This window comes from Apteryx mantelli, chromosome 19, assembly GCF_036417845.1.
Source record: "Apteryx mantelli isolate bAptMan1 chromosome 19, bAptMan1.hap1, whole genome shotgun sequence".
Lineage (NCBI taxonomy): Eukaryota > Metazoa > Chordata > Aves > Apterygiformes > Apterygidae > Apteryx > Apteryx mantelli.
In genome coordinates, this window is record NC_089996.1 from 9,993,166 (window position 1) to 10,017,827 (window position 24,662).

Below are 24,662 nucleotides of genomic sequence, written 5' to 3' on the forward strand. Positions count from 1 at the left end.
AAGGGGTAAGGGGTGACGAGAGAAAAACCTGTGAAATCTCATGAGGCAAAGACTTGGACTGAGAAATGGATCATAGAAAGTAGGGCTGGAAGAGCCTTTGAGAAATCATGTTTATACTTTCTAAAGCAGCACCAGTTGTATCTACATCCCTCAAGAATGTCTTTTGTGAACTTTTTAAAAATATTCTATTGTGGTTGTTCCACGATGTCCCTAGGCAAGAAGAGACATAGACAAATTAGTGTTAGAGGGGATTCTTCCAAAGTCTCTTTTGGATGCCAGAATAGTTCAGAGTGCCTTCGACTTTGGGTTCTCCTTCCTCCACTAGCAAATGTGCTTATAAAATGAGATGGGGAGGGGGAATGAAGCCTCTGTTTCTCAGTGCCTCCGTTAGCTAAAGGGATCTTTCAAGACTGCTGTTCACAAAGAAAATTCAGCATGGGGCAATCCGTCATGCTGCCAGGCAGGAAAAGAGAGTGCCCCCTTCCCCCCCCCCCCCCAACTGGTTTATTGACATATGCAGTGAAAGAACATGCTGGAGCCCCGCGTAAAGGAAGGAGAAAAAGCTTCATTCTTGACTGGTCTTTGTGGTCTAGGTGAGACTAACTGCCATGTGGCAAAAGGGTGGGGTGTTGGCGCTCCCATATTTACATACCTCAGCAGGGCACTGGTGTTTGCTTGTGCAGGATGCATGACTGGACTCCCCTGAAACCTTCTGAGCTCCCACTGGCAGCCATCTCCACATAACCTCCCAGCCCGTGAGTCCCTGGATTCACACCAAGCTGAAATAATGGGTAGAGTCAGATCCCCGCTCCAAAGTGATGTGCTCAAAATACACATTGCTTTCTCAGCAGCATGTCTCCTCTTTTACAGCCTCCTACTCTGACATCAGGTTGCAGGAGAAATAGATTTTCATCAAATCATTGGTAACATGAAACCCTGAGCTTAGCAATGCACTGTGCAGTGTTTCCAAAGGCTTTGATGGTCAGAGGTGGTATAGCAGAAAGCAGTGTTCACTCACTGATGAAAGTCCAGAGTTAGCACTGAAGTTAGTTTTTCTTAAAAATAATCTCTTAAATCTCCAGACTTCTGTCAATTTAAAAGCACAAGTTTTCCCATGTGGACATTAAAAAATAATCTGTAAGGAACATTGCACTTCAGTACTTGCAGCATAAGTGGAGCCCAGAACTTGAAAGCCAAACTGAGTGTGGACAAGAATGAAACAGCTTCACTGATTTTTAGTTGCAAGAGAGAAACTCTGAAGCTGCAACAGCATTAAAAATGAAAAATTGCTTCAAAATGACTTCAGTGATAAAAGATGGCGGTAGCAGCTGACAGAAGGTATTTGTATATGCTGCAGATGTATAGTGATAATCACACATGGAGAAGTGGGGTTGAAGATTTTTATATGATATGTATATTACATCACAATTAAATTTATAAGGCCCTTTTAATAATAAAGCAACCTCATCTTTTTTCTGAGGATCCTTGTGTGCTTTACCACTGCGAATGTGTGTGCCCACCCAAAATACCCATGAAAATGCTGCCTGTGTAATGGGTGAAGGGAAGCACAGGCTGCGAGTGTGGCACCAAGTCATCGGCAGAGCAGGAAACTGAAGTTGAGAGTCTATTAATTGCTAGGGAAACATATGCTTTCTTTTCTCAGTCAGTTGGTGATTCAATGATTTCAGCAAGCAACTGATTGGAAGATATGAAATACCTGATCTTGTGAACCAGCTTGTTACAGTTTAATGCTAGCTGTGCCTCTGCTTTTAAAGAGACAGGAAGGATCAAACAACAGGGATACAAACTCCAGCCCTTTCTTGCTCCCTGTTACGCAGCTGCGGTATCACAACAGGTTGTTAATTTGAGCATGGTGACAGTGCATCTTAGAAACTGATCTCTGTCTAGTCTTGAATAGCCTATTTTTGAAAGTATTCAAGCTTGATTCAAGTATTCAAGTCTATTGGCTTGATCAAAAGCAAACTTGTTAGTTACAGCTTTGCTTTTAAGACAACACTTTACACAGCTGACTCTTATCCTAGACTTTTCCTGCCAGACTTCAACAAATCCCATTTTCCAGTTCCCCTTTTCAACACTGTGCAATGCTATCCCTGCTGCGGGAGCAGAAAACTGGCGAAAAAAGACCCATTTGGAGTCTTGCCTTGGTTTTCCTTTGCTAACTGCAAGGATCCTATAGAAAAGCTCACTTCTAAACTCTGAAAACTGTGTGGAGCTGCTGGCCTTGGCAGTGGGGATCAAATGTTGCTACTTATTAACATTCTAAATAAATCTGTCCTCAGACTTTCCTTGTGCATAGTGGCTTCAAAACAGGTCGTTAAAGGTGCATGAATTGCCTCAAACTAATCAGCTGGCCGTACAGAGTTGCCGGATTTCCTAGAACTCAATTAAGTGCTGCATGAGCGACTCTGTGGTCATTACACTCCATAGTTCTGCCTCATTTGGGTAGAAAGGAGCACACTGCTGTTACATATTATCTGAATTTCTGTGGTAGTGTGGCTAGAAACCCTGGTCGGGGGCTAAGGCCCTGCTCTGGTGCCTGGTGACAGGACAAGGAGAGTCCCTGCCCCAAATGCTTTGCAATCTGGACTGGTAGGATGCTTGTTTGGGGTGTTGGCTGGAAGCCAAGCGTGAACACGGTGAGCAAGACTAGTGACTGCTTGCGTCCTTGATTCTCTGCTGACAGTTTGCAGCAACTTTAGAGGTGGTTTAAGATCAGCCTGGGGTAGGGACCTGTTGGACGGATTACTGGGAACAGGCATTTGGTGTAAGTACAGAGAGATCTTGGTTGGGAGGAGGGTGCAAATACGTACCCTGTCCGAGTTTGTGAGGGATTGTGTCTGAAGGAAAAAGTGAAGGTGATATTAGTTTTTGGTTGAGGATGGCAACAAATTCGGGGAGCAGGCTGTGCCTTGGGACCTCTTCCTGTTTACAGGACGTTGTCAGCTCAACTCTTTTCCCGTTTCCTTTGATGTATCCTGTCTAGGGATTGCTTGTTCAGGGCTGTGATTCTCTGCTCAGTAACTGGCGAGATGCTTGAAATCTAACCGGCTTCCTTTTCTGATTCCTGCAGCGTGTGTGTGTATGGCATGTTTCAAAGAACCCCAGACCTGGAGTTTACAGCCTTGGGGACGTAATGACTGGAGGTACTCGACAGGACCAGTTCTGCCTCTGTGCGGTCAGCATACAATCAGAGGTCTTTACACGTTGCCTAGGTGAACTGTAGGTAAAAAAACAGTTGCCTTCCTTGCCCCCTCTGAGGTGTCGCATCACAAGTCTGCCCGCTGTGGTCTTGGCAACCACGCTGTGCTAGCTGTCTCCTCCCTTCTGCGCGGAGACCTTGGTTTGGGCAGCAGCGTGTCTGTCTCTGCCAGCTAGTGTCTAACTTCAGCAGCTTCCCCAGCTGGGTGTATGGGAGCTCAGGAGCTTCTCTTTGCTCTCCAGATGTCCCACTTGTGTTTCCAGAGGAGAGCTGAGCTACTGGTCCCTTGCTTATTGCTGCAGCGAAGAAGTCTTTGTTCTCGTCGCATCCCTGGTGCAGAGCTGCTCCTGTGCAGTGTTTTGGAGGTGTATCTGGCTGGCTCTTGTCTGTGTGTTGCAGCTCTGCCGCCAAGAGAGGACACATCTGTGCTGACCCAGAGGATCTGAAGTGGCCCTAGTTCACAATATTGCTGATGAGGATTCAGCTCTTCGTGAAGTTCTTATTGCTAAAGCACTGTGCACGTGGCTGAAGTTAGCTGCGGTGCTGTGGGATTCGTTCCTGCAGCATGTACAGTACCAGCACTTGTAACTAAACCTTGGTAAAGTTTCATAGCGAAGATATCCATGACAGGTGAACAAAACTCTAGATCTCTTCCCTTCTCTGTGAGCTAGGTACAGGGTGTTGGATGAGCTCAGCATGAGCAAATGGATATTTAGATTCCCTAAAGACTTGGTGTGCCAAGTACAATCAGCATAAAAAAATCCAGTGATGTTCTATTAGGGAGATGAATGTTACGTAGATCAAGTAGCTGCATGATGCCAGATTATTAGTTAAAATCCGGGGGCTGCAGGGATGTGAGTGACTCAGTCGGTACTGAATCCATGTCCCGGGATTGTACAAAAGGGATACCATCTGTCGGATGAGGAACTGACTCGCTGCAGCTATTAAAAATGGAAGAACTGATGTTTCAGTGTAATCTGCTTGCTAAGATGGCAGGCACGATGTTAACGTAACTGCAGGATCCAATATTGCAACTTGGGTAATCGCTGTTATGTCTTTCTCTCCATGTAATTTTAGTTGGACACAGTGCTCTTCACTCCATCTTAACTGTTGTGTTACCTTGTGTAAAATAGCAGCGGTGTTCAACCTCTGAAGAGGCTGTGTGCTAATGGCAGGTAAAGGGATCTGTGCACGCTGGAGGGAAATGGCTTTCTCCTTCCCCTCCAGATGAGGGCGAAGCCATTATTTATGCATGATCTCCAATTAGCAGCAATTGCTGTTCGCTGCTGTCAGTGGGAGCGGCTGTGGCCGGCAGCCAGGAGGTACATGTGGCAATTATCCTTGCGGTTGTGGTATACGATTTGAAAGGTGGTGTAGGAAGTGTAGGATGTTTTGTGCGTTACATAGATTGGATTTCCAAATATTTGGCTCTTTTGGAGGAGTGTACTTAAAGATTAGATTTGCAAGAAAGTTTACTTCTGGCTCAGGTTCTGGAAAAGCACAGCTCCCTCACGTGCGGGAGCTGAATTCCCCTGAAAATCAGGCTCTTAAGTGCCTGGCTGTTTCTACAGATCCCCTATGTGGAGCTGTGCACTTGGATCCTTTGGAAAAAGTCCCTCTTCCCTTGAAAAGGGATCTGGTGGGAACTTGCTTCATAGGTTAGGTGATAAAATGAAGAGGGTTTGGGCACTAGAGCAGTATTTAAGAAGATACTTGAACACTGTTTTTCTCCTTTTTGCTGAAGGACTGGGGAGTAGCTTGGGCTGTTCGTTGCATGGTGGGAAAGAAGAGGACAAGCGATATGCGGCCTCGTAGCACTGGAGCGTTAAGGAACCGAGCTGTAGGGCAATAACCAGCTATACCAGTTTGGGGGCAGCCCGCCTGCTCCTCTCACTTTCTGGCCTTGGGGTCATAGTGACACATCGCCTGCTTGCAGCTTATGGCTGTTAATTCAGCAGGTGTTTCCTCTTCCCGAGGGGGAAATCCAGTGCTTCTTGGTGCCAGAGCTGTGAGTGAGCTCTTCTCCCTGGAGCTGGGTCTTGGCTGCGCTTAGAAACATATCACAGAGCTAGATGAGCTTTTTGCCTACTGCAGCGGAGTTGGGAGTGGGCAGGAACAGTTTAAATTAAACACGCATTCATATTTTTGCCCCTTTCCCATCTGACATGACAGACCTGCCCACAGTGCTGATTATCGCAGTTGGCAAGAGCTGTTGTTTGCTTTTGAGCTGTTGCACGTCAGCGGCAGGAGGTTCCCTCTTGTCTTGACCCGGCAGTTGGGGGTGTTCAGCCAGGCTGGTGTTTTGACAAGCTGAGCACGCCTCGGCAGGGCCAGGGAAATCCCTTTGGGAACGCTTCCATTTTCTTCTTCTGAGTGAACTTGTTGACCCACCTTTTTCACACTGCATGGCATAAATACTCAGGAAGGCTCCTGTCACCCTTCTAGGAGGACCCTTGGGCTGGATGAACACTCCCAGCCTGTGTTTGGGTGCTGCCTATTTCTTGGCAAGTATGAGCATTTAGATGGGAAGAGTGATGCTCAGTTTTAGGCTGGCTGAAAAGTCTTTCCTGACGGTTCAGAGCTCCCTGGCTTTGGATGCCTGAGATGTGTAATAGAGATGCCTTCTTGCTAAAAGAAACAGTATTGGCTTTTTTACCTCTGGGGGAGTGACAGAATACTTGTTCTCACACTGTGGGAAGGAGATGGTAGTGCAGGTGAGAGAGGAGGACGTCTGCACCTGCAGAGCCAGCAAGAGTAGCAGGGAGAGGCGAGTTCCCAGACACAGGGGGATGGGCTTCTTGGGCTGTGGGCCTGAAATTGCTTTTTTTGGTATCTCAGCCTTCTCTTTCCATCTCCCCCTTTGACTTGCACTTTTAGTGCTTTTTTAAGAGCAAAGCCTTGGCAGGGACCAGCTGCACTGAATCCAGTTCCCCATAAATATTTGATTCTGCAAGATCAATTCTGTTGCAACAGTAAGTGCTCTGGAGTGGGTCTGTCAGTTCCGGGTGTCTGTTTGTGCCCAAACGTGAGAGATCCCTGACTGCTTCCCTGAGGCTTTGGTTACAACAGATGCAACTCCAGCGCAAGCTCAGGGCATCCTTGGCATGCTCTGAAGGTGACAGGATGCGTGACAGCAGCCTGGCCCATGTGCATCGGAAAAGACCTTGTCGCATGTGTCCTAGGTTGCAGACAAGCAGGCGGCCTTGTGCGTGTCCTGACTTTGTGAAAGACTTGGGGGGTTCCAGTCTGATGCAACTTGTCACGTAAATGTCTTGCTGGTCACCTCCACTGCAGAGGGAATGCTTAGTTTGGGTGGTCGAATCAGCCAAGGCTCTGATAACAGAGAGGTCAAGCTATAAAACCAGTGCCAGTGTGTTTTCTCATTTACCCTCTTGTATGTTCTGCTGATGCTGGGGTGGCCCAGGCCTGAGCCTGAGCTGTGATGTTTGGACCTCACAGAACAGCAGCTCTGCGTTTGTAACCGCTGTTTGTCTTTCTGTAGCCTGTGGAGGCAACGGATGATGCCTTTTGGGACCAGTTCTGGGCAGATACAGCCACTTCAGTGCAGGATGTATTTGCCCTTGTACCAGCCGCAGAGATCCGAGCGGTGAGAGAAGAATCACCTTCAAACTTGGCTACTTTGTGTTACAAGGTAAGGAGGGCACCCTCTTCCCTGGTCCTGTGCTCGTGGAGGGGGGCTGTCCCTGGACCAGGAGTCCTGTGGCTCCTAAGGCCCTCTTGTGTGGACTGGAAATTTTAAGATGTTCAGCTAAGTGGAGTTAGGCTGGGGGTGGTTGTGGTGGCTACTGGCACTCCAGGCATGTTTGCCAAGCCCTGGCTTCTTGCTTGGCTAGCAGTCGTGCCCGCTGGGTGATAGCGGCACATTGGTGCTGAGTGTGGTGGCAGATAACAGCTTATTTCCTTCCGCCAGACGCTGTGCTGGCTTGTCCCTGTCTCCTTGTGATAACTCTCAGCCCTTCCTCTCTTGGTTTACCACAGACCACAGCTGGCATTTGCTCAGTTCAGAGCTTTTTTCTTCTTGTCCCTGCACCCTTGAATCCTGCCCGAAACGTTGACTGCTTCAGGCTTAGGGAACTTTGTACCAAGACTGTGTGTATGTGGTGCCTCTGTTTCCCTTTCTGCATCTAACTGCTCCTCATTCTGTATCAGTTCTCCTCCAAACTCATAAACCCCAGAGGGATGTGGAATTTGTCACTGTAAAAGTCCCTGGATGAAACTGGGGGGAGTCTTAAGCCTTGTCTTCCTTCTTTTGTTATGTCAGCATGTCCCTGGTGCTGCTTCTGGTATTGCCATGTCCTCGTGGAGCGCAAGGGACATTGACTTGCATTTCCTACTCTGCCAGAACTGGCAAATTGTCAAGCTGCTGAGCAATGGCTTAGGCTGCTGAGGGAACAGTCTGGTGAGACTTGCTCTGCCTGGGAAAGTGCAGGTGTTGATAAGTCTTGATTTGGGTCGTACAAAGATCAGCCTTGAATTTGGAGTGTTGGAAACATGCAGAATGGCATTTGGCAATTTTCAAATGGCTGTTGCTGTCCTGTTTTTCTTTCCTGCTCTACAAAATGCAAAAGGGCCCTGCTGAATCATACTGAAGGTCACTCTGACTAAATATCTTGCTTCAGACAGATGCCTGTAGTGGATGCCTGAGGAAGAATATAAAAATGAAGAAAAATGAAGTGGTGTTTCCCTAGTGCTGGGTTCTGGCCATCAGCAGCTTGGGAACTGAGAAGGACTCGGAGACCTGTACTGACTGTAAAAAAAACAACAACAACAACAACAAAAAAACCCACCTGTCCTCTTTCCCCCAAAAACAAGACTAAAATATGCGCTGTTCACCCTCTTGGAAACAGATGTGTTGGGAGAGCTGGTCATGGCAGGGTTGTTCATCCAGGAGCCCTAGATCTTGGTATGTCGGGGCAGAAAAGCCTGCAGATTCCTGCAGCGCTGTTGCCAGGCTGAGGGCACTGACTTGCACTAGGTGCAGCATGGTGCCGGACTTAGCAGCGCTGCGTGTTTGTGGAAAGCACAACAGCATGGCTGAAATGTCATTTGTAGTCATTCTGGGGACTCAGTCTATATCTCCACTGTACAGGGTCATGAGCATGCCCCCAAAATATATTTAAGCGCAGTCACAGAGCAGTACATGGACAGGCTGAGAGTACACAAGCAGCACTTAAATACCCATTAAGACAGTGACGTAAACTAGCAGAGTCAGTGACCCAGACAGTCTGCTATGAAAATAAGCAGGGACATGTGGCACCATGAATTAAAAAGCTGCAAGGTAAATCCTTGGTAAATGTTTCAGCTTTCATTCCCCCTCTGTCCCCTCAGGATCAGGGATTAAGAGGAAGCGGGTGCAGGTACGGGGGGAAAGGGGGTCTCTTTTTTTTGTCCAGTTACAGACTTCTGCCTCTGCCTCCTGGCGCTGTGGTTGCTGTCTGGCGAGACCCACATCCCTGTTATTTAAAAAAAAAAAAAAAAAAAAAAAAAGCTGTGTGATTGCCTCCCTTGGCAGTTTCAGCATTGATCAGATGGACTGTAGAGACTCAGCCCAGAAGCTCTTTCCAGGGCAACAGTCCTATTCGCAGGGTGAGCTGGGGGAACCTGGGCTGCCACCTTCCTGTGCTGCAGTACAGCAGGGAGCTGGGCCTTGACAGGCTCTTCCGGAGCCCTTATCCATGCGCGTAGGCAGCATCTTCGCTCCCACCTGCCGAGTCAGGAGAGGTGCCTGCTGTAATCACGACGGCACGTATGGATGTGTTGAGTTTTGTGTTTCCATGTAATAGTCCCCTGCTGGTGCCTCACATCATGCAGTGCGAGGCTGCTGCCTTGGTCCTGGCCCGAGTCTCACGCATGTGACGCGGCTGCTTAATCTGATCTGCTCTTTGCGGTGTCTGGTGTCATGGAAGGAGTCTACGAAAAGGGATGCTCCTGCGGTGCTGTGGCCCTCTGTCTCACATGACCCAACACATGAGCTGCATGGCACACCCTGGCATGTGAGCAGTCTTGCAGTGGGAGAGTAGAAATTCAAGAAGGTCCATTTAAGATGCTTAACCCTATTTCTGCAGTTTTTCAAACAGCAGCACAGAGACTTTACTATTGAACTCAGGGAAAACAGCTTATAATTCTATGTCGGGATGTCACCAGCACAGCAGGCCTGCTCAGCTCTTGCTCATGTGTCTCCAGGCTAATGCTACCTGCCTTGGTTTTGTTTCCCTCAGGCTGTGGAGAAGCTGGTGCAGGGAGCAGAGAGCGGCTGCCACACGGAGAAAGAGAGGCAAATTGTCTTGAACTGCTGCCGGCTCCTCACGCGTATCCTGCCCTACATCTTCGAGGACCCAGATTGGAGAGGTTTCTTCTGGTCAACTGTCCCTGGGGCTGGCCGAGGAGGGGTCTGTCTCTTGGCGCTTATTCTTCCTTTTGGAGAGTGAGGGGGAGGTTGTGGGATGGGGGAGACCCAAATGCTTCTGGGGGTACCTTGTTCCAGTAGTGTCTCTTTGGTCAGAAACGAGGGGGCACCTTCTAAGCTGGTTTCCTCCCTTTGATTCTTGCTGCTTTTCCTCTCACCCTCAGCTACTTTGTTTAGCACAGGCTGCTGCATCTCCTGAAGTTTTCCCTTGGGTGCAGCCGTAAGAGAGCGCTAGTATGTGAATAGTGCAAATAGTGCTGGAGAGACTCTCAGCATCTTGTTGTGACTCAATACCCGGTTTAGGAGCAGAGTGATACAGTTTTAACTGGGGCCTAGTCTGGTAGGTGAAGCCCACAACTGACCAAGAGTGATTAAAGAATTAAAGAACTGGGGACTGTTTCTGGCTCTCACTGTATAACCTCAGGGGAATCTCTAAACCTCCCTGCTCTTTTCTGTCTGGAGAGTGGGCACAATAGTGCTTTGCTGAGTCTCAGTGTGTCACGGGGAAAGTGCTTTGGGATCTTCTGCAGATGGGAGAAATAGCGTTGTAGACACAGTTGTTAGGCCAGAAATACGTATTTGCCTGCTTGTTCCCTCTGCAGCTGGCTCGTCCTGCATGGAGAGCACTGTGCTATGAGTTTCTGAGTGTGCAGGCCAGCCTGGCTGAGCTCTGTGCTGAAGAGGGTGGTTTTGTCTGTGTGTTACGTGGACTGCACTGTTTTGGGGGAGGGCTGACGGGGATCGGCAGTGGCAGGTACAGCATGAACCTTGTGCCGTCTCTGCCTGTCACCTCTAATCTCTTTTGCCTGAGGCCACTTCAAGGGGAAGTTCTGGGTGGTGGAAAGGGAAGTCTGCTAGCTGCTCTCTCTGGTATACGATCTGTGTGATGGGGAGGGTGTTTGGCCACCCTTTCATCCCTGCAGGAGCTGGGGAGTGCCCCAGAGGCTAAACAGAGGAGCTGAATCCAGCTTGTTTTGGGGAGGACGACAGCAGCGTGCTTGGTGCTCTGAGCCAGCCAGGCTGCTGTCACCACTGTTTCCACCTCGTTCAGCAGCTGGAGGAGAGAGTTTCTTAGCCTTAGGGTGGTGGGGTGGCCCTGAGGCGATCCAGCTCAGCAGCATCGTGCTGGGTGGGAGCTCTCCCAGGTGTTGTGCCTCCTGGATGTTAGCAGGGCTGTTGTGGTTCAAGGTGCAGAAGCAGCTGTAAGGCTGGTTGCTCCCTCCTGTAAGGGGCTGAAGGGAGCATGAGTGTGGGTGGGTGCTGGCCCCAAAGCAGGGGTGCTGGACTTAGACAGGGACTGTATTTGCGCGCGTGTTGCTGTGTTTAGGAACAGAAAGGGTGACAGTTCTTGAAAGACGGAAAAACCCTTCAAGAGATCTCTGGGGAATGGGATGCCTTCTCCATTGGGTCTATTGGCTTCTTGTGTGCCACCCATCTTGGATGTATTGGTACCCAGAGCCTGCAGGGACTTTTCCTGGAAGCTGAGGCTATTAGTGTAGACCATTCTTAAAAAAAGAAATCCCCTTGGACCCTAATGCTTCTCCTCTCATCTCCGATTGCCAGCCCAAGTAAAAGCATCCTTGCTGCCTGCCAGCTCCGTCCATCCTTTCTGGGCCTCTCCTTACATACGGGATCTGTTTGATAGTGCTTTTCCCGACAGATGCCCGAGCCGTGCAGGCTATTATCTCCTTAGCTGCCTGCTGTGATTGAAGAGCTGTGTGTCATGCTCAGGCTGACAGAGGCCTGGCCGAGATAGATAAGCCCCTGCCGTTCCTGGTCCCTGCCTTTCCCTCCCGCAGCAGCGTGTGCAGGGGAAGGCCACGCATCCCGGCTGCTCTTTGACAAGGCCAGGAGAGGTTTCCCTTGGCAACAGCTGCAGAGGAGTAACCATGCATGATCCGAGCACGACCGTGCCGTGCGGCTTTGAATGCTGGAGACAGCAAAATCCCCTCTGCTGCCATGGCAGGCCGAGGTGGCCCTTGCTGAGCACGGCACCCGCTGCCTCTCCTGTTCTGTCCCCTCCAGTTCCAGGCAGCCCACGCTGGCCTTTGAGAGGTTTTACACTTCTTCCCGCTGCTGGCTGGCTTCTTCCTATCCCCGGCTCCTGTGCACCATCCGTATCACCTTCCTCATTTTCTTTTGTTTCTGTAGCACCCTATTCTCTGTAAATGGTTTCCTTTCCTTTTGTCTTCAATAAGCCAAGCGTCTCCATGTGCCAAGGTCCGGTGCAACTCTTCTGTCTTCCCAGCATCTCCAGGCTTGGGATCCTTCACCTGCTCAACTTGACTCTCATCGCCTCCTGGGGGGAGTCCTTGCCTCTACTGGGTGGATTTTGTGTGCTTTTCCTGCCTGTCCCTTTGGAACTTCTTGCCTTCTTGGGTGTTAATGGGGAATGTGCCTTCTCTTGCTGTGTTATAGTACTGTTACTGTGTGCTCTTCTCTAATCCTGGATTGACAATACTCTTCCACATTTCTCACTTTTAGGGGGATGAAGATGATGAAAATGCCCGGCCACTGGCTGAATCATTGCTCCTTGCTGTCGCAGATCTGCTCTTCTGTCCTGATTTCACTGTGCAGAGCCACCGGAAAAGCACGGTGGTAAGTTGGATCACAAGATTATCTGCATAGAGGTATAAGATTAGATTAGGGGGGCACCCTAGAAGAACCGAGCAGCTTCCTGCAAATGGACAGGCAGGAAAATACTGTGTCATTGAGCTTGAACACACAGTGAGTAACACTCTGACGTTTTTGGTTGGCTTTATGGCATTTGTGCCTTCTACAACAGATGTTTGATTTAAAACAATCCATCATCTTTTTAACCAAATCTATGACTAAAGCCAGGGCCCTTGTGCTGAAGGCGAGAGGTTAGGACATCAAAGCAGCAGGATAACCTCTGCTTGTAAAAGTCTATTGAGAACCTGCAAAGGGAAAAAAAAATGTGGAAATGAAAGCATTATTATGTCTTTATGCTTTGTGTTTAGAGCTTTTGTGTCTTGTCTGGTTAGAGGCTATCAGAAGTAAACTCTTGAGCTCTTTGGAGGTCAGTCTGGGGGATTCCTACAGCAAAGAAACCACTCTTAAAAAGTCTCTCTTGAGGGAACAAAGGGAGCCTGGGGCAAAGTGAGCAAAGACACAAAAGTGTGTTGATACAGGAAGCTTCTCTGTGCCTTGCCTTGCTTGTGATATTGCTGTGAGCGTGGTACAGGCTGGGGAGACCCACAGAAGTGGGGTGTTCTGAGACAGCTAAGTGAGTCCTAGCTGGTGTGACTGTCCCTTACCTGGCATTACAGCTCACCTCTTGGGAAGATATGATCATGCTGGCAAACAATTGCTCTTTTGTTGTTCCCTGGAGAGCAGAGACCTTTAGCACCTTGTTTCCACTGGCATGTGGCACAGCCTAGGGATGGAAGTAGCTCTGTCTGCCTGATTGCAGGTGCTGTGACATAAATGAATAAACAGTCTCTGCTGTGTCTGTCCATTTTCTCTCCCTCTTCATATTACTGCAGCAAAGACAAATGTGTCCTGATCTCTGTGGTCTGTGTCTTTACTTCAGAGGAGTTCTCTGAAGTTCAGGGATATCCTACCAGATGTGCTAAGGACTGATTCTTGAGTATCTCCTGATCTCTCACTCCCTCTCCCCCACCTTGTGTCCCCCTCTGTGGGTATTTATTGTAGGTCCAGTCTATAAACAAAAGTGGGCAGCCCTTCTATTTGGTATAGTTATGAGGTAAAGATTTAAAAAAGTGAAAAAAGAGAGAGAGGCTAAACCACTGTGTACGTTGACTGCAAAATTCCTTGACAAACCTGAGTATTAAATAGTTGGCTCTAAGTTTCTGGATGGTGGAAACAGTTGAAATCTGTCACCTAGGGATGAAGAAGCAAGGTGGGATCAGAGCTATGGATGTGCTAGGGGTAGGTGGGAGTATGGCTGAAACAGATGGGAAAGCCCCCCCCACTGCACTTGTGATTTCTTTCTTGGCAGCAGCCAGCCTGACTTTCCAGGGTTTTGGGCAAGATGAATTAGGCAGTGGGATGGTGGGTGCTCTGTGATCCTTGCTGTCTGCCGCCTGTGGCATCTGTGGCCTGTGCCTAGTTGTTTTCCCTCTCCAGATCTGCTCTGACCTTGGCTCTTGGGTCTGACTGCTGGTTAAGAGGGGAGAGATGGGTAGAACCACCTCATGCTCGTGGCAGAACTACATATAGCCCCAGAGCCACAGACTGGTTGATAGTTGCTGAAGCAGACCTGAGAAAGGAGGAAGAGTGAGTGCTGGGATGAATGGGCAGAAGAGAGACCTGGCAGTGGCTGGTACTCTTTTGCTGTTTGCTCTCCTCTTGAAGTCAGCTCTGGAATTATGGCTAGAGATTAGGCATCCCTCTGTCATGGGAAGCCTGTGCCTGTGTGTTATATTATTTACCTGCAAAGACTGAGCTCTTTGAAGGCATCAACATCTGTTTCTTTAGGCCTGGGCAAGTGCTATAATGGTGCTTAGTAACATGCTGTCTTCTCCTAGTGTTCATGCTCTGTTGCACATGGTAGAAACAGGTATATGGGTGTAACTGCATTTCTTTCCATGAAGTCTGTGTCTGACAGAAGATGTTGAAGATTTAATTGTGGGGGAGATCTTGGGCACTCCAGTCTCAGAGAGAGTTGTTGTGAGGGGCTGGGTGAGAAACCTGAGAGCAGGCAAGCTCCAAACTATCTGAAGGAGGTGAGTTGGAAGGCAGGAAAAGCCTGGACTGTGGAGGAAGTTGCCGTTGCTCCTGTCTTGGCAGTAGCTGCTGTCAACATGCTGTTTTTGTGGCCGTCATGGTTGAGGCGCTAAGTGTGTCTTGGCTGCTCTTGAGCCCCACTGTCCTGAGGTCAGTGCCTTTGTGGGAGGGAGGGAGATTATGCAATGGGAAGCCAAAGCAATTAGGAGCACAGTCCTCTGAGCTGCTCTCCCTGAGTGCAGGGAGGAAAAAAGACAGGCGGGAGAATTCACTTAATTAAATCTCTGAAAAAAGACAGGCAAGGTGTGCCAAGCATCCTTGATGTAAGTATGTTCATGTGGGCCCTTGCTCCCAGCTATTCCTGGGGTAGAAACAGGTGGTTTTCAATGCCTGCTTGTATCCTCTAAGCTGCTTCAACCCTGACCTGACTGACCGTGACAAAGAAGGGCAAGCTGCTGTGGTTCATCTCCTCAGGCTACAAAGCAATTCAGAGTCATGCCAGGAGCTGGATCTGTGGGTGTCAGGTGACCCTTCCCAGTGGAGACACCTAACATTGCTCCTTGGCATGCTAGAGAAAGGGCTTCATCCTGCAAAGGTGCTCAGCATGTGTTGAAGATGAGAGGTCCCCTCTCAGTGGTACTCACTGGCTGGCCCTAGTGTGTACAGCCTGACGTCTGGATGCTCATCTGCTGGTTTCTTTGCCATTGCTAAAGAGAGGGGCTGAGCTGCCTTGGATACCACTAGGGCTGTCAACTCCTGCTCCTGCCTCCTGAGCTCTGACCTCCTCCTTCTTCCCACAGGACACAGCAGAGGATATCCACTCCATCGACAGCTGTGAGTACATCTGGGAGGCAGGTGTGGGCTTTGCTCACTCTCCACAGCCCAACTACATCCATGACTTGAACAGGTAAGAGGGTCTGCAAGGGCAGAATGGAAATAAGCTGGGCTTGAGAGAGAGGGATCTGAGGGAGATGGGCTCTCCCTGCTTCTCAAGATGTCTGTGATTTCCAAGGGTCCTTCTACTTGCTCCTTGCTGAGCCAACAGGGCTGGTAGCACAGAGAAATCCCAGTCCTGGATTGCTTCTTGCAGTGGGATTTGGAAGTTGGAGTGTCTGCGATGGGAGCTGGAAAACCTTGCTGCCTTGAAACAGGCCGGGACCTCTCTGCTGTATTTCTTTTTCATAAAGCAGCAATTCTGTGTAGTGCTTTGGGTCAGAGACAGCAGCGTTGCTTCAGAAATTAAACTGGGTGCCCAGGTGTCTGTTGGAAGGACTGCGTAGCTGGGACTGAGCCTTCTTTAAGGGTTGTTGTGGTAAATGACTGTGCTGCCTGTGCCCTGTTCCTGGATGACTCCAAGACATGGCCTTTTCTTCCCTTCTTTCAGGACAGAGCTGCTTAAGCTCCTTTTGACCTGTTTCTCTGAGGCCATGTATTTGCCTCCCTCCTCAGACAGCAGCAATGCCAACCCCTGGGTGCAGTTCTTCTGCTCTACTGAAAACAGGTGAGAGTAGAGGGTGAGGAGCTGAGTGCCAGGTGGAGAAGTATCTCCAAATGTCTCCCAGGGAGGGTGTTGGCAACGGGGGACCTTAGTACTTGCTCCCTCCAACATCGAGGGGCTCTTGTCAATGCATGGTGGCTTTCCTTGCCCTTTCTCTTTGGCCCTGTCTCACCTTACATCTCCATTAGCCTCTCTGCTTAGTGAAAACTGTTCCTCGACAGCAAAGGGAGGGAAGATGCTGGTGTCTTGTCACAAAGATGTTTGTTGCTTGAAGGATTAGAGTGCAGTGCTCAGTGGAGTCTGATGCAGGACTGGTCCCTGTTCTGCAGGTCTCTGTTCCCTGCTGTGGACGCTAGCGCAACACTGCAGAGTGGGTTGTCTTCCGGCGCTCGGTGGCGGGTGAATGCTGCCCTCTAGTGACATTGTTGTCTCTGGGACTGTCAGCTCCCCAGGTGACAGTCAGCCATCTGGGGCAACACAGTCCTGACTAGAGGCAGCCAATTGAGTCTTTTCAGAGTCTGGAGAGCTTTGAGGTCCTGTCCCCTTTTTCAGATGGCTGGACAGAATCCCTCTGGGAGGCAACACCACCTTTTTCATCTCCCCTTCCCTCTCAGCTTCAGGCCATGAGCCCAGCTAGGAGCTGCAGTGTCGGCTTTTGTTTCTGGCCTGCTCAGTTGTGGGCCTCTGTTGTAGGTTAGTTGGATTAGAGAAGATGCTGGTGTTTTGTCACAAAGATGTTTGTTGCTTGAAGGGTTAGAGCAATACCCCAGACTCCTCCAAGTAATCCTTACAGACCTGAGCCATGTTTGAATGTGAGACCTGCTGTGAAGGTGAAGGCATAATAGAGCAGGGCCAAACTGTTGCAGTTGCCATGCAGGCAATATGGAGCAGGGAGATGAGCTGAGCTGGGAAGTCCACAGGGCTGGAGCAGTGGAGAGGCAGTCTGTGCAGCTGTGTGTTTGGCATGGTGCTACACAGACTTTGCTTCTGCTCAGGGCAGCAGCTCTGCTGCCTGTGTTGTGTGCTGGGTCTCTGCAGACTTGAGCCAGCTGGAGTCTGTCCGTACCTGCTGTACCCTTGTAGCTGTGACCATGGCGTGCTGCCCTCCCTCTGTCCTGCTGTGTTTGAAATGAGAGCTTGGCCCTTCCTCTCCCTCCCCAAGGCAGTGCCTTTCGCTCACTGCTCCTGCCTCCTGAGAACATTTCCTCCTCCCCAGACACGCGCTCCCGCTCTTCACCTCGCTTCTGAACATCGTCTGCGCCTATGACCCGGTGGGGTATGGGATTCCTTACAATCATCTGCTCTTCTCCGACTACCGCGAACCCCTGGTGGAGGAGGCGGCCCAGGTGCTGATTGTCACCTTGGACTATGACAGCTCCACCAGTTCGAGTCCCACTGTGGATGGCACTACCACTGGCACGGCCATGGATGATGTGGATGTGAGTGACGCCAGGACCTTTCTGTGCAGCTCTCCTGAATGCCCTCTCTGTGGTCGTCTTATGACGATTTGCATTGAATGTTGACCTGTAGGGCCCAGCTACACTCCTCTCCTTGCAGTCTGAAGTCTCTTACCTGCTTGGTGGCAGAACCAACCCTTATGTGTGCTTCTCTGCTGGCAAGTGCTCTGACCCAGTCCTGCTTCCTTCTGTAGGACACTAAAGAGCCACAGATGACCAAACCACTAGGTTTCGATCACTGATTTGAATCAGTACCGTGTAAATGAAAAGCCCCTGACTTTACTGATCCCCCGAGGTGCCCTGTTTCCTGGATTAATTCCAGTTTAAAACTGGATTATTCAGAGAGGAAAGCTGAAGTGAGATGTTTGCCCCCAAAGCCAGTGGTTACACTTGACTGCCTGAGTATTTCCTGTTGTCAATAAGCACTTTATTTATTTTCTTTAAATGCAGCCTCCAGGACCAGACAATCTATTTGTGAATTATCTCTCAAGAATACACCGAGAAGAGGTAAAGTGCTGGTGTCATGAACTACTTCCTGTCTGATTTCATACTGATTGCACTAGCCCTGGGCCCACCACTGTTCTTTGTGGTCTGTTGACAGGATTTCCAGTTCATCCTGAAAGGAGTGGCCCGCTTGTTATCAAACCCGCTGGTCCAGACCTACCTGCCAAACTCTGCCAAGAAGATCCAATTCCATCAGGAGCTCCTTGTCCTCTTCTGGAAACTCTGTGACTTCAATAAGGTGTGGATCTGCTTATTGTCAAGCTTTGCCTCTCCTTGCCTGGTGCCCAGAGCCTGGTGTGGCTCTGGCTAGACCAAGCCCTGGCAAAGGCTTGTGCGATCCAAAGCAGGTAGCTGACAGTAAATCTGTGGTACTAGGGTCAGCTGTGCTGTTCTTTCCCAGGTGGGTTGTGGGGTCTGGCACCATGGAGAGCTTGTGAGAGGGGCCGTAGCACCCAAAGATCAGTGCCTGAGGTAGATGCAGGAGCGAGTATTAAAATAACTCTTCAAGTAACATGAAAATGAAAGGCTGGTGTCTGTACCAGCCTTTCTAACAGCCTTAAGGGACTGGTTAGGTTGAGACTACCTTGCCTTGAGTCCTGTGGATGGTGGAGAAAACCAAATATGCTTGTTGTTGAAACAAAAAAGTTGTCTGAAATCCTCCCCTTTCTTCCAGAAATTCCTCTTCTTTGTGCTGAAGAGCAGTGATGTTCTTGACATCCTTGTCCCAATCTTGTATTTTCTCAACGATGCCAGAGCAGACCAGTGTAAGTTGGTTATTTTCAACAGCTGGGGATGCCCGTACTTAGTAGTTAAGCTAGAATGTTTTTAATATGCTTCCTCTCTACTGCTCAGTTGTAATTGTGGTTTGAATGCATATTCCTAGTCATCTGCAGGCATGAAGTCAGTGGAGTGTTTCAATTAGCTGGGTGTTAAATTTTGTAATGGGCTGGAAGCAGGACATGATCTGTACCACAGCAGAGGAGATCCTTAGCATGTACTAACCTATTTGAGTCCTTGGGTCCAAAACAGTGCCCCTGGTCCTGTGAAGAGGGAAAAATGAGTGACCTTCTCTCGCCTGGGTGTAAATCAGGCATAACTCCATTGCTGGGTGGTAGGAAGGAGAAGTCAAATCTTTCCTACTATGATGTTGGTTTTGCATCAAGAACTTAACAAAGAAAAGCATAATCCATGTGAGACTTATGTTGTACTGGCTTCATAAACACGCTTGAGACAGATGCTGGTACTGAAGGTGGAGAGAGCTCTGTGTGCGGTGTCCCATATAAGGATGCTGTGCTCTGTGCAATTTCTCTTCAGTCCTATTGTGTTTCTTATTTCTCCTCTCTCTGCCATGCCACCCTCTTATTTCCAGGAGCCCACAGACCTCACCGTGATGTCTTTGTTTCCACAGCGCGAGTGGGCTTGATGCATATCGGGGTCTTTATCCTCCTGCTTCTCAGTGGGGAGCGTAACTTTGGAGTTCGACTGAACAAGCCGTATTCTGTGCGAGTGCCTATGGACATCCCTGTCTTCACAGGGACACATGCAGATCTGCTCATCATAGTGAGTACAGCACTAGCAGTCCTCTTCTGGCCCTTCTCGCTGCTCTTTCTTACCCCCACAGCAATTGGTCTGCCTCCTTCTTCAGTATACTGGTCCTGCCTAGATTGCCAGTCCACCGAGTAGCTAGGAAGCATGTGAGATGCATCCAAGGGCTAGTGAGATCTTTGCCCCCTGTTAGCCTGAGGTGATGTGTCTGGCAGGGGACATGTCATACAAATGATCCCAAAGAACGGGATTCGAGACAGAGCTGGCCTGGTGCCTAAAGGAGGGTCTGGCACGGGTGGGATGGATGCCTGATCTCTGCTGGACCTGATTGCAGGTGGGGAAGGCAAGAGTTGTGTTGCATTGCCAGTGTAACTAGAGTTGTGCGGAGCACATCTGTCAGAGCGGGGGCAGCAGTGATGCCAAGCTCTGCCCCACAGCTTTGGGTTGCTGCAAGATTTCATTCATTCTCAGTCTGTAGTGCTGAGCGTTGCAGCACTGTCAACAAACAGAGCCCTGTGGCTGGCAGTGCATATAGCTGCATATAGTAACCCTCCTGGCATGGCAGTGCTTGTTTCAGACTAGAACTTCTTAGCAGCTTCTGATAAACCTCCAGAAGGAGATTCCCATTAGAAGGAGTAGGAAGAAATCCACCCACCAGGACTGTTCTTGGTGCTATCTGTTTTGCTATTACTTTCCATTAATTTTAGATCATCCCTGTATTCTCATTATGCCGCCGGCTTCCTCTATGGGAATGCCTGCCAGAGAGGGGAAAGACAAGACTGGAAGCGTCTGAACTGGTTGTGGGGCAGTTGTCTTTCCATGTCTGAGGGCATAGTTCAGAAATGTGGGACAAATATTTGAGTTGGATGTTTGTACTAAAATCAAATATCAAATCATTAGCTCCTTAGCATTTCAAGCAGCTATCATTAGGGGTCAGAGTCAACACCCATTGGAGATGAAGAGGATGGTTCTTACTTCCTCGTGTCCCCCCCCCCGGACTGTCTATGCACTCTGGAACAACTCACAGTTGGTTTCTGTTTGTGATGTTGTAGAGTCCTAATCACATCCACAAAGGATTCCTAGGAAATGAAAGCTTGTGCTCCTGGAGCGCAAGTCTACAGTGAGAGCAGCCTTCCCCACCTGTGTAATTGTGGAGTATGCAGGGCCCTGCCTAGGAAGGAATGGTGTCAGGAAGCAATTAGCATGGGGGTGGCACTGGTTTTGGTCGAGAGGATGCTTTCAGCAAGGTACTGGCACTCCCCTTGCTCAAGAATTCCTTCCTTGCTGTAGGTCTTTCACAAGATCATAACCAGCGGGCACCAGCGGCTGCAGCCTCTCTTCGACTGCCTGCTCACCATCGTTGTGAACGGTAAGCGCCTGGCTGCGCAGTGTGAAACAACCTGTAGAGGGGACATCTGGCTGCTTTCACGCTCCTCCCCATGTACGCTCCTACCTCTGCACCTTAGTATTTACCAGTGACAGTGGCCGCTGCTGGAAATGGTGACCCTCAGGGCTGGAGGTGCCTGCTGAAGATCAGCTCTGCATGCAGGAGTGGTGCTTGGGCTCAGACAGGCGGGTCAGCGAGGGGGAGAGAGGGATCCCTGGAGCCCCTCTGGGGTGGCTGTTACCCAGGCAGCCTGGTGAGGGTGGTGGCAGTGCTGTTCCTCTCCAGCAGGGAGTGCCACCTCCCTGTGGTGCCAGTGGCCTCCCCTGGGTCTAGTGGGTGTCCAGGTGATTCGGGTTGTGCGGGCTTTTCAGGGAGTGCGTCAAACATAATGTTCCTAGTCTAAAACTGCACAATAAGACTTTGAAAACAGAAAGGCCTGCTTTTGCTAGGTGGTTTCTGCGGAGCCCCATTGGGCTCAGCTATTCCATGAGGCTTTCCTGAAAGTGGAGGGTGGGCAGGCGGTAAGAGGGGCATTTTTAGTGATGTATTTATGTTGTCCCTTGGATCATTCTCTGGTTTTCATTTCTTTGCCTTCCTTAGTGTCTCCATACCTGAAGTCTCTCTCCATGGTGGCTGCTAACAAGTTGCTGCATCTCCTGGAAGCTTTCTCCACTACCTGGTTCCTGTTCTCTGCTGTCCAGAACCACCATCTTGTTTTCTTCTTGCTAGAAGTTTTCAACAACATCATTCAGTACCAGTTTGATGGTAAGAGACTGACTGCTCTATTTAGTGGCTTTCTAGTAGTTTAGTTCAAAAGAGCACGAGACTGAAGTTCAGAGAAAATTCAAACTGATGAGAGAGAGAGGGAGAAGTGCAGAAACCAACTATATGGAGACTTGTCTAGGATTGAGAAGTTGGTTAGGAAGAAACCAGTGTTGCGTTCTGACCCAGACTGGCTGGATTAGAGCAAAATGAAATGGCAGATAGTTATCAGCATAGCCTCTACCTCCTGCAGACCAGAAGATAAGACTTGAGATGGGTAGATGGGTGGGAAAGTTGAGTGCTTACTAATGCTCAAGGTGTAACTGGCTGGATGCTGATGTAAAACTGCTCACATTGCTCAGTTTTGTAGGTGAGGGAACAAAACTTCCATCTTGTTAAATGTTTAAAAGTGCTTCTCAGCTCTGCTCTGGCAGTCTCTGAAGGTGAAGGTCAAACAGCCCTGTCTGAACAAAGTTCCAGCACCTGCTGCATTTCCTGGAAATGCCTTATCCTTTCCCCCTTCAAAGCATGACAGTCTTGACCCTCTTGGAAATAGAGAGGGAGGTCCCTTACCCTCCTGGGAGCTCTTACTTCTCCTTGCTCAAAATTTAATGTTAAAACTGCAAGTGAGGAGTAGTCATTCTGCTTCTCTAATGGACAGTTAGCAAGTGATGGTTGCCAGATCCTAAGACAGCCTTTGTGGCTGTGGCTTGTATTTTGTTTTAGGGTACAATTTCATTCTGTTTCCTGCCACCTCACAGATGGTAAGAATTTTGGTCTTTTGTTTTTTCTATTTCAAGCCTATTTCTCTGCAAGAAGAATGCCCCGAGCTCTTTGTTGAAGATGGAGGAATGTTGAATCTTGACTGGCAACCTTTTCATCCAAAATGTGTGCTAATGCAGTTTAAACTGTCCCTTTTCTTCTCAGAAATTTGAATGTCACTCTCTAAGCCTTTTCTCCAGTCATAAGTCTTCCAGCCTAGGAAGAATCTCACAGAATTTCTTGTACTGCTTTGTAGGGGATAAGGGGATACACAACTCTGCTCTTTTTTCCCTTGTACCATTGCCTCTATGGGTGGAAGCATGGTTCTCTGAGCTTGCAGGGTCTCCACCATCATGCTTAGCGTTATCATGTTCCCATTGACTTAGACTACATTGGCAGGGCTCTCTGAGTCTTCCTTCTTTGCTCATTTTGTTGCTGTGATTCCCAGGGAACTCAAATTTGGTCTATGCTGTTATCCGCAAGCGGAATGTATTTCACCAGCTGGCCAACCTGCCCACGGACTCACAGTCCATCCAGAAAGGTCTGCAGCGCAAGAAGAAAACTCCTGAGCCTATTTCTCGCACCAACTCCCAGGATGGGGTCTCCATGGAGGGGTCGCGGCCTGCTGCTCCTGCTGAACCAGGGACGTTGAAGACAAGTTTGGTGGCTACTCCAGGTCAGCTTTAGTTTATCTTTATAACATGAGAGAGGGTTGTTTGTGAGATACATCAGGGACTCACCCTTTCACTGGGTGTGGGAGAGATTAAGAGCTTTCAACTATGAATGACTTATTGCTCTTCAGTTTCAGATAGACCTTGCCCAAGCTGATCGCAGTCAGGTGTAAGTAAAGTGCAGTGAGCTTCTCTCCTCTCAGACTAAGAGTGTTCACATGGCCTTTTGTCCCAGTTTTGACCTCTTGCTTCAGTTTAACTATATCCATGTGAATTTGTGTTCCTATTACAGCAGGGAGTGTTTTCCCAGAGATGAACCAGCTCCTTTGGGGTGGTGAGATCAAGGCTAATCCTTGCTTCTCCCGGTGACAGGAGAGTGTTTCAGATGTCAGCAGATGCACAGGGTGTCTGTATAATGTAGGGCAGAGAAGAACACCCTACTTTAAAGCATATTTAATTCACTTGCGCTTCTGAGCTTTTTCCCTGTCGAACACAGGAATCGACAAGCTCACAGAGAAGTCACAGGTATCAGAGGATGGGACCATGCGTTCGCTGGAGCCTGAGTCTTTGCAGCCTCTACCAGAGGGTAACCCACCCTCAGCTGTGAATGATGGGGAGCCCTGGAGTGGGGTAAGGCTAGACACTCCTCTGGTGTTTAGGGAACATCTGGGCTTGGTGTAAAATGGACTAAAATGGGGGATTCTGGAAGGAGAGATCTGGTGGGCCCATGGAGGAAGGCACTGTATTAGAGGCAGTACGCACACCCAAGCTGTGCTGAAAAACACTGTAGTTTGGAAGTAGTGTTGCATCATTATGCACAAGAGCTAGGACACAAGAGGGCCTTTCTCTGTCTTGAAGTCACTGATGGAGCAGTAGGTGCACAGGTGCAAAAGGATGCGTTCCTGATCCAGAGGCTCTCAACTCAGGTCCTGACTGCTTTCTTTTTTCCCCTCTCCTGCCTTTCTGGGACGGAGAACTCAGCCAGCATCTTCTGGCTTGCTGGTGTTGTGAGCAACGAGTGTTCCCATGAGGGCTTTACTGAGATGCTGCCCTCAGAGTGGCTGCTGCTTGGCCATCTAGATGAGACAGAGGCTCTGTGGTCCTTGCATCGAGGCTGCACTGGTCTCCCGCACTCTGGTAGTGGTGTCAGCCTCCTGGCATTTGCTAATTTCCTACATCAAGAGCCATAAAATAGCTGTCTTCCAATTTCAGAGGAGCAGTTGTGTTTTAGTGCTCTCTGTTAACTCCTCAGTCTGTCTTTTCCTGTCCAGTATCACAAACTCCCAGGCTGTCTTCTAGAAAGCTTCTCCTAAGGGCTGTTCTGCGTGTGCTCTCCTTCAGCAAGGCTACATTTATGCATGCAGTGCTGCCTCATGGCTCTGCCTAAGCATTTGTTGTCTGCTGAGCCATTTTGTTGGAGGGAAGACATTGCATCCCTTCCCACAAGGAGCCATGACTTCCCTGTGGTAAAAGACAACTTTTCCCCAGCTTCTCCTTTCTTAATTTTCTGTGGAATGGCCAAACTGACACACCTGCTCTCAGATGAGGAGCAAACTGGGCAGGGAGTAATGGGTTGGGATGCATTTTACCACAGCTCCTATGGACTATGGTGGTGCTACAATCTGTTTTGCTCTGGAAATGTTTTTGGCTGAGCCAGCACTGCAGAACTGGGGTGCAAATGCAAATATCCTGGGAAACAGATGAGGCTGTGGAGCATGT

General features: G+C 49.2%; 1 protein-coding gene across 1 annotated transcript in view; it reads left to right on the forward strand.

Annotated features, from left to right (window-relative positions):
* Window positions 1-24,662, forward strand: part of HID1 (HID1 domain containing) — a 31,257-nt gene that overhangs the window by 1,308 nt on the left and 5,287 nt on the right. Inside the window, exons 2-15 of the mRNA XM_067308139.1 lie at window positions 6,723-6,872; window positions 9,460-9,630; window positions 12,132-12,245; window positions 15,158-15,264; window positions 15,742-15,858; window positions 17,072-17,294; window positions 17,763-17,819; window positions 17,914-18,054; window positions 18,490-18,580; window positions 19,225-19,376; window positions 20,652-20,730; window positions 21,349-21,513; window positions 22,721-22,948; window positions 23,440-23,573. Coding sequence (XP_067164240.1) covers window positions 6,723-6,872; window positions 9,460-9,630; window positions 12,132-12,245; window positions 15,158-15,264; window positions 15,742-15,858; window positions 17,072-17,294; window positions 17,763-17,819; window positions 17,914-18,054; window positions 18,490-18,580; window positions 19,225-19,376; window positions 20,652-20,730; window positions 21,349-21,513; window positions 22,721-22,948; window positions 23,440-23,573 — 1,929 coding nt within the window. The remainder of the gene's footprint in view (window positions 1-6,722; window positions 6,873-9,459; window positions 9,631-12,131; window positions 12,246-15,157; window positions 15,265-15,741; window positions 15,859-17,071; window positions 17,295-17,762; window positions 17,820-17,913; window positions 18,055-18,489; window positions 18,581-19,224; window positions 19,377-20,651; window positions 20,731-21,348; window positions 21,514-22,720; window positions 22,949-23,439; window positions 23,574-24,662) is intronic.